Source organism: Merops nubicus, unplaced genomic scaffold (genome assembly GCF_000691845.1).
Source record: "Merops nubicus isolate BGI_N331 unplaced genomic scaffold, ASM69184v1 scaffold20200, whole genome shotgun sequence".
Taxonomy (NCBI): Eukaryota; Metazoa; Chordata; class Aves; order Coraciiformes; family Meropidae; genus Merops; species Merops nubicus.
This window is the reverse complement of record NW_008583770.1, coordinates 10,502-19,579: the sequence shown is the minus strand read 5'-3', so window position 1 is coordinate 19,579 and position 9,078 is coordinate 10,502. Positions and strand designations below refer to the sequence as shown.

Sequence of the window (9,078 nt, the reverse complement as noted above, 5' to 3'; positions counted from 1 at the left end):
CCACGGGGAGGCTGGACCGAGGCTGGGACGGTAAATCCCTCGCCTGCCCTTGGTAAACGGTTCCCCTCTTCCAGCGCACGCACACGCACGTCTTCAGAGTCGTTCCTGGTGTTTCCTCCTCCCTCCAGGCCGGTGCTCGGAGGGTCGGGGGCTGCTGTTGCAGCTGGCTGCCAGCTCCTGCGCTGGGCTGGGCTGACCAGCGAGGCCTCTGCAGGTGGCAACCGCAGCTCCCAGCCGCCTGCCGTGCTTGGGGTTCGCTGCATGGACTTACACAGGCTGGTCGAGCGACTGTAGACAGACACTACTCTGATCTTCAGAAGCAAAGAATTCTAAAAGTAGCCGAGAGAGATCTCTAGCATGTAGATAAAATCCAGGAGAAGGTTCAGCACGGAAACCTGGCCTTTGCATCTTACAGCACAGCTGAAAATCAGAGGCTGGATGAGAAAAGCACACTTCAAAAGTTTAGGTGGCCAAACTCCCATCTGTTCAGCAAGCACAATACTGCTTACCCTCAGAAATCCTCCTTGCTTGCGTAGGTTGCTTACCCTCAGAAGTCCTCCCTTGCTTAGCTTAGCAGCATCTTGAACTAAAGGAATAAGTAATTCACAGCTGAGTAATAAAATTCTCCATTAAATAAGAGGAGTGAACAACAGCGTAAACCTAGAGCCTAAAGTCCAACCTGAGAGATAACACAAAGTGTATGGAACTTCGCCCTGGGAACTGCCGTGCTGATGAAAGCACCCTGGCCTTATCAGGAGAGTCAACAGCAAGCATCTATCTTCCCCTTAGGTGGAGCTGCGGGGAGGGTGCTGGCTCCTCAAGCCACATGTGCAGGAGAGTACTTTCACATCCTGGAAGGTTTAAGGAGCAGTGGGTTTTAAACCAATAGCACTAAATGCTTCAGTGGTTATTTAAAACTCTGCTTTAAGAGTAAGCTCCAGTAAGCATGACCTGACTGAGAGCAGATGTGTCAATGGCTTCTCTGAAATAATTTCAGATGTCTTCTATTACAGGCAGCGCTGAAGAAGAAACTGGTGGAGCTGCATAATCAGAGTGAGAGAGCTGTTCGGGCCATGAACACGGTGAAAACAAACCAAAGCCAAGCTGCTGTAAGTGGGTAACCACTCGAAATGCTGCCAGGTTGCTTGGCATAGGCTGGCCACTGTGTGGTGATGATGCTTGTACTCTTGTGGCAGCGGCTGTAGTACTGAGATTGCATTGGCAGGAGAAGCCGCTGCTGGGAAGGAGCAGAGAAGAGGCATTTTGGCAGAGCCAGGCAGCTCTGTGGGAGATGGGAATAAAGCAGCCACCATGCAAGGGCTTTATACGCACACATGCTGGCACTCGCGACCCGCAGCGGGGCTCAAACCCAGCCTGTCCTGGCCCACAGGAAGCGTGTGCCTGTGCAGCACAAGCTAAAGGAGCAGTGATCCGTGATGGCTGCACCAGTGCAGAAATTTGGGCTGCCTCTGCCCCAGAAATGACCACAACTAATCCTTGCCCTTAGCTGACAGTCAGGGTTGCCGTTTGTGCTGGCAGCTGCAGCGGGTGTGTCTCGCTTGTACCATCCCTTCTGAACCAAGTGGCTGAGACCAAGGAGCTGAAAATCTGCCGGGGTAGCACTTCTGTCCTCCTCAGGAACATCTCTTGGAGGATCAGGAATAACTTTGTATTAACCAGAGATGCCACATCTCGGAGGCAGAAACAGCTACAGCTGGGCAAGTGGGCGTGTGGGGTCGGAGCTCGTGGCAGCATGGGCTCTCCCGGTGCTGGGTGCTGGGAGCCACCAGGTGGCCCATCTGGCCTGGCCTCGGCTTGGCAGCCCTCCCACAACAAAGATCTGGAGACCAAGAATTGTCTGGATTCCTTGGGAGAAAATTGGTTTTTCCAAACTACACAGAAATATGTAGCTTTTCTGTTGCCTCTTTCAAGTAATTGAAAGTAATTGCCTACGTGTTGCTCAAAACCTTTCTTGTAGCAGTAGTTATTAAGCAGTACCTTGTCCACAAACTGTTCTGTTGAAACCAGTGTCTGTCTGCTCTTGTCTGCTCCAGGAGACAGCTTCCAGAAAGAAAGATTTGATCAGAAGTGAGTTTTTAGAAATTAAAGCTTTAATTGAAGAAAGAGAAAATCAGGCTTTGAAAATAATTGCAGAGGAAGAAAAAAGAGTTTGCAATAAGTTTGATTATATCTACAGTGTTGTGGGAAGTAAGAAGAATGAAGTTCAGTCTCTCAAAGATCAGATTGAGATGGCACTGGGTGAAAGTGATGACATTCTGTTTTTGAAGGTAATATGTCCTTTAAATATGAATCCAATTCTTCATGTTTCTGGAACATGGAATTACGAGTATCTGCTATGATAGTCCTGCTCTCCAGGCACTTCCAGTCACTGGTAATGCAGCTGCCTGCAAGGACCTGCTATAAAAGGTCCCGACGAGTACAAAAATATCAATGAAAGAGGATGAAATGAAGCAGAATCTGGTAACTCCCTCCCAGTTCAGCCGTTGCCTCTGCCACAAGCAGAGGGGCAAGTGGGTAAGAGAACTTGTCTCCATGAGGTGTTGCAGCTCTGTGCTGTGATGCTGTCTAGATCTTTCTCGCTGCTTCAGTTGAGAATTAATGTTTGTGGTTGCTGCTGAAATTTTGCCATTGGTTGTGTCTGACCATAGCCTTTGCTCCTTTCCATTTGAGATGAATGCACAAAACCCACCCCATTTAAAGTAAGTTGGTTGCATTTTTCACTGTCTGCCACACAAGGTGGTCTGCATGAGAGCTTCTGTTTGTCATTTCAGAGAGCAACTGCACTGCAACGAACATCAACAAAAGATGCTTTTGTTCCTGCAATTGAAATGAATGAAAACATGATACATTGCACTTACCAGTCTGCCATTAACCTTAAAGACATTGTGAAACATTCAGTGTCTCAGTATAAGGAGAAAAGAGTGGAAGGTATACTTTTTCTGCCTTGACCTTGAAGTTCAAGTGAGGGCTTTTCTCCCTCCAATTGAAATATCATTTAAAAAAAAGTGCAGCAAAGACAGTTGATTAATCTAAATTGTGTATTCCAACTTTTGCAGACCTCCATTTCCATAAAAAAATACTACAGCCTGGGCTAAACTAAGAGGAAAAAGTGTGCCACTTTTATCTATACATGGATAAGCTGATGAGTATCTTGATACTGTGGTACTACAGCATACTTCTGTATAGTATATGATACTTCTGGGACAGCTCAACCTTCATTCCTTACAATAATGTATGGTTGTCTTATGTAGCAGGGTTGGATGTAGTTAGGATGTGGATTTGAGGGGAAACACTTTACAGTGACAGGACTATGGCTACCCAGCTGTAAAGGTGCTGACTGTGTGTTGCAGAACAAAGCCCTACTTCCTGGGTTAAGCAGAAGTACCTTTTGGACTGGGGTAGAGGTATCTGCTGTGCAGCTTCCATCTCTGCCACGTATCGCTCAAGTTCTGGTCACATAACTGAAAAATAAGAAGGAAAAATGTCCATGCTAGTGCATTACTGGTCCTGGCAATACAAACCATAATGCAAAATCTTGCCATTGCAGGAAGACTACCACCTGGGAATACTAAGGCTCCTCCAATGGCTCCTCCAAACAAAAACTTTGCTGGAAAAAAGCCTCCGGGACGACGTAAGTACTGAGGGACATAATCCCCTCCTGACTACGGCCACATCATTAGACAAGAATTCAAGCAGTTACCCGAGAGCTGTTTGCTCTCACAGTGATGCAGGAATTACCTGTGCGTGCACTTGGCCTGGGAAAGGGGGTGTGTTTTGGGCTGTTCAGTGCTGGATGCCTCGTGAGCTGTAAAGCAGCAAACTGCACAGATCTGATGGTCGGTGGCCTCGGCGTGCACCTGTAGCGGTGTCAGGGCAGGCTGGAAAGCAAAGCAGAGCAGAGCCTCCCACCCTCTGGTTCTTGTAGGGTTTTTGATTTGTACTAAACATCTGTTGGGTGGGTTTATGGGTGTATATATATGTTGAATCCTGCTTATGAGCTATTCACTTCCTGTCCTTTCTCCTTTCCCCCCTCGCAAGAGCACGCCTACAAAGAGAAGACCCTTCAGCAGACTCAGGCCACTTTGCACGTGGAGGCAGACACCAGTAAGTGGTGATTAATAGCAGCCTTACTCAAACATTCTGCTGGCCAGGGTGATGGAGACAGTCTGTGGCAGGTTATCCTGGGGCCTTTCAGTCTTGTTTTGTCCAGATACTGGTATTAATGTGACATTCTAGCCTGTTTGGAAGCTCTTCCATGTTGTCTTTTTGAAATTCATCCAAGTAGAAAGAAACTACTTCTGTTACTTCCACCGAGCTTTTGACATGTGGTTCTCTCCATTCCAAGTCCTGGGTGTGCAGCACTCATCAGGGGCTGTTGAGGGTGCTGGAGTTGAATGGACTTTAGCTTCTTTTGTGGCACTAGAAGTTCTGTTGTAAAAAGAAAGGGAATACTCTGTGTGCCTCGTGGGACCAGGCTCCTCACCACTCGCCCTAACACAGCATCCTGGAGTAGAGATGCAGATCCTTCCAGGCCTATGGCCCTGTGAAACAGGAAGGAAACAGTAGGTTGTGCTTCGTGTGTAGCTTTCCAGTACGGGTGTGTTTGTCAAGGCTTCAGCATGCCAGGCTGTCAGCTTTATCTCTGTCTGATCCTGCAGCTTCAGGAGAGCTGTGATGACAACATTACAGTGGGCACAGTCTATCAGTGGCTTTTCAGTCTCAATAAAACTCACCGTTCACTTTTTTTTTTTTTCCCCCCTCCAGAGGAGAAAAAGAAACCCACTAAAGCTGGTAAGTCCAAACTTTCAGCATATTTAATTCTAATTTTCATTGATTTATTTTCAAATTATAAGTAGATGGTCATTGGTGTTGGTGTATTAAGCAAAAGTTCAACTCTTGCTCTGAGGAGGCTCTTGCTTAGTCACTGTGAGAGTGATCAAGTGCTGGAAGAGGTTGCCCAGACACAAGAGGGCATTTTCAAAACCTGGCAAGACAGTGAAGAACCTGAGCTACTATTGAAGTTAACACTGTGTGGAGCAGGAGGTCAAAACATAACCTCTAGAGGTCCATCCAGCCTGACTGTGTCTGGGATGGTGTGTTAAGAATGCAGGGATTCTTTCCAACAGGCCAAACTCTCTTTTCTTCTGTTGACACAGCACCAACCACAGGGACGCCAACTGCTGCAGCTGCTGTTTCAAGTAAAGAGCTTCTTGAGAGCTTTCTGAAGAAATCCAGAGAGGAGCTTTTGCAGTGTAAGACACCCAACGTTGCACTACTAAAGATGAACTTTGTGCACTTACTGCACTGGTGTTATGTGCTCTCTGTAGTTAGCTGACAAAAATACTTTTGAGGAGGTTTACTTAGCCTAGTAGGTTATCAACTGGTTGTTATAAATTAAGGAAATGTTTAGAGGAAAAGGAGGCAGGAGGTTTCCAAGTGGTCGTTTTGCCAGATGAATCAAATTGACCTTAAGGTATTCCTGTATCTTTACGAAGGCAAATAAGTTCTCAGTAATGGCTTTAGGTAGCCTAGAAATGTGATGTAACACACTGGCTTCTTCTTTGAAATGAAAGGCAGGCTTCCATGCAAGCCCACCATGCCCTGCCTAAGATGCTATAGCAGATGGTGTACAATACAGGATGTCTTTCCTTGCCAGGTCAGCAATCCCATTCTCCTGTCAGCATATACTGGGTGGTGAAGGAAGGAACAAACTTGCCCTCTATTTGCCTGCTGTTTAACAGAGAGCAGTAGTTGAACCCGGCAGCTATTACAGTGGCCCTAAAAAATGCCACACTGTGGAGGAGAGCAGAGCAGGGAGATAACCATGCACAGGAACAAGCGCCTAGGCAGGACAATATGAATAAAAGAGCTTTGCTCTTCAGTACCTTCAAATGATTCATGTCATTGCAGATGCTGCTAACATCACGCTGGATTACAACACGGCTCATAACAAAGTGATTCTGTCTGAGGGGTATACCAGGATGTCTGTCTCAGACACCCCCCTGAATTATAACCAGCACCCGCAGCGCTTCACCAATTGTTCCCAAGTGCTGGGGTTCCAGTGCTTCAAGAGAGGCATCCACTACTGGGAAGTGGAAATGCAGCAGAACACCTTCTGTGGCATCGGGATCTGCTACGGCAGCATGGAGCGGCAGGGGCCCGAGAGCCGCCTGGGCAGGAACAGCAGGTCCTGGTGCATCGAGTGGTTTAATTCCAAAATATCATCCTGGCACAACGACGTGGAAAAGTGCTTACCCAATGTGAAGGCTACCAAGATTGGTGTGCTGCTCCACTGCGAGGGAGGGTTTGTGATTTTCCTGGCTGTTGGGGAGAAGCATAACTTGATCTATAAATTCAAGGCCCAGTTTACTGAAGCCTTGTACCCTGCCTTCTGGTTATTTTCCAGTGGCACTGTTCTCTCTCTCTGCCAAATGTAAGCACTAGTTAATCTTAATTTAGTTCACCTAAGTACTTACATGCAGATAATCAGTCCTGCAGCAACCCTTTGTATGTCTTAGTCTAAGAAGGCTGGAAAATTATTTGTTTGAGACAAAAATTATTAGCTCTTTTAAGCAGTTTTTGAAATTAATGATTCTTTGGTATGAATTGCTAAAGCCTCTAGATGGTCGTTTAGTATAACAATGATTGATAGAAAAAAAACTATGATTAAAAGTTTTGCAAAGATTTTGATTATCCTAAAAGAACAGTTACGCTACAAATCTTTTACAACTGCTACGAGTTATGATACTGCTTTTTACAAGGGCTTGCGGTGATTGGACGAGTGGTAATGGCTTTAAACTGGAAGAGGGTAGATTTAGATTAGAAGTTAGGAAGAAGTTTTTCACTATGAGGGTGGTGAGTCACTGGAACAGGTTGCCCAGGGAGGCTGTAGATGCCCCAACACTGAATATGTTCAGGACTAGGCTGGATGAGGCTTTGAGCAACCTGGTCTAGTGGAAGGTGGTGTCCCTGTGCAAGGCAGGAGGGTTGGAACCAGGTATCTTTAAGGTCCCTTCCAACTCAAACCATTTTATGATTCCATGAACTATTGTTAAATGTCTTCAGTAGGTGCTGTGGCCTCTGTGGTTTGCTGTAAAGGATCCCTAGAGTTATTTTTCCAGTCTAAATGTGATTCACAGGTAGCAGTAACCCCTTTGAGAAAGAAACAGGCTTTGAGGTATGTCCCATTGTTGCCTTTTTCTCTACATGCAGACTGTTAGTCCATTCACAGTACATGTGTTCTAAGTGTATGACTGCATGAGATGGTACAGAATGAACTACTAAAATCATTACGTTCAGGTCTCATCATGCTAAGTTATAAAAGCCAATATGACAAATCTCATCAGAGTAGAAATGCAGAAACTTTTAGAGTTGATGGATAAGAAATGGTGTGAGAATCACCAAAAAATAAATGACATCAACTCGAGACTGTGAATACGCCAGCAAGGCTTCAGGAGACATCCTGCAGAGCAGTAGTGCACGCCCTGCAGTAATACAGGTTGTGGGATGAAGCATTCTGTCTCATGTTCTGACCCAGAATAAGCTTCACATCTTCCCACTGAAGGCTCTTCAGTGGCTTTTCTTCTGTGCTGAGGAGTTCAGGGAGTGCATTTTTTAGCTTGCACAGGGAGCATAAATGTGCTGTTCACTTAAAGCAGGTTCTCCTGTCCCAAAGGTTTTCCTCTTCATGAGGTGGGATATCCTCTGCTGGTGTATCTTTAGTTGTTCAGGTAGTAGAAACTGGATTGCATACATGTTATTTGGACTCTGATTTGAGGAGTCTCAAGACAGTGTGCACAGTACCTAGAAAGTTCTGCTGCTACTCTGCATGAAGGCTGTGGGCAGACAGGAGAGTCTTCTGGAACATACAGGGTCTTAGCACAAAGGAGAATATACATCTATTCCCACTGGGATGGATTTTCAATTCTCCTGGTGTTCTTTGCTTTGGCTTGTGGTAAGTCTTCAGAAGTCCTCGCCGTGTACAGAGGAATCTGTCCATCTCCATTTCCACTTGCAACTTTAAAACAATCAGTAGGCAATCAAGGTATTTGGATTTCATAGTTATTGGGGCTATATCTTCTTGGTAGTACTACTTCTTGTAGTAGCTCATGAAGAACAGGGAGGGTCACACAGGAGATTTCCTGGACTTTGATTGGTAAAACTCCCTCTTATGGGACCTGGTGAAATAAGACACAGAGTTGCTGCTGGCAGTTTAGAAGGGAATTTTTAGAATGCTCAGAACCTCTGTGACTACATTCACATTAGCCAAAGTACTTGAGAGAGAGACTGGCAAGAATTAAGCCTTGGTGCCTCTATTTTTGCTGGGTTTGTAAACTCTTAGTACTTTGTCAAGGGTAGCACAAGTGTGATAAGATGCTTCCATTTCTTTGGCCAGAACAGGATATGGAATTGATGGTAGACCTAAAAGTGCCATGGCTGCCTTTAGAGTAGCTGTAGTACCTCGAGGGTCTCAGCTTTCTGAAGCTCAGTCAGCACTAAAACTACCAGAACATTTCAAAAGATGCTGAAGGAGGATGTGTGCTGCTAGGAGCCAACAATGAATACAAACCTCTTCCTGCACTTCCAGTTTTGCAGCAGAGAGAGACAAGAAGTGTTTCCTCTGAGAAGTCCTGTCCCTTTAGCTGCTTGGCTGCACCACAGGGCTGCAGATCCACTCAGCAGGGTGCTGAAGGAGTACTCTGGCCCTTTGTTCACGGGGAAAAAAGGTGCTCCAGTGGTCTGTGCAGTGGAGAAAGTCCACATTTTCTATTGCTTGCTTCTTGACTTTGAAGGAGTGTTAGTAGTAACCTCCAAGTCTATGGGTTTCTTTAGCCATAATCTGGAGTGCTACTCAAGCAAAGTAAAGAGCAGGTCTTATCCCACCATGGTGGACAAGGTTGGGTTCCTTAAATGTGTCCCTGCTGGAATGACCAACAGTATATAACACATTAGGTGTTCTGGTTTACCACAGGCAGTGAAACAAGCCTGCCCTGTATTCCTGACTCTGTGTGTTTTCTGTTGTGCTGTGGAAGACTAGAAATGATAGAATGAGATTCT

At 45.8% G+C, this 9,078-nt stretch overlaps 1 protein-coding gene across 1 annotated transcript; it reads left to right on the top strand.

Moving 5' to 3' along the window:
* Positions 1 to 128: 128 nt before the first annotated feature.
* Positions 129 to 6,458, top strand: LOC103774788 (E3 ubiquitin/ISG15 ligase TRIM25-like; the record flags this gene model as incomplete). The annotated part of the gene is made up of 9 exons (XM_008942218.1): positions 129 to 252; positions 1,014 to 1,109; positions 2,055 to 2,288; positions 2,793 to 2,949; positions 3,569 to 3,652; positions 4,060 to 4,125; positions 4,786 to 4,812; positions 5,178 to 5,273; positions 5,932 to 6,458. Coding segments are annotated over 9 exons (1,411 nt in total), but the record flags the coding sequence as incomplete, so codon positions are not given.
* Between the last annotated feature and the right edge of the window lie 2,620 nt (positions 6,459 to 9,078).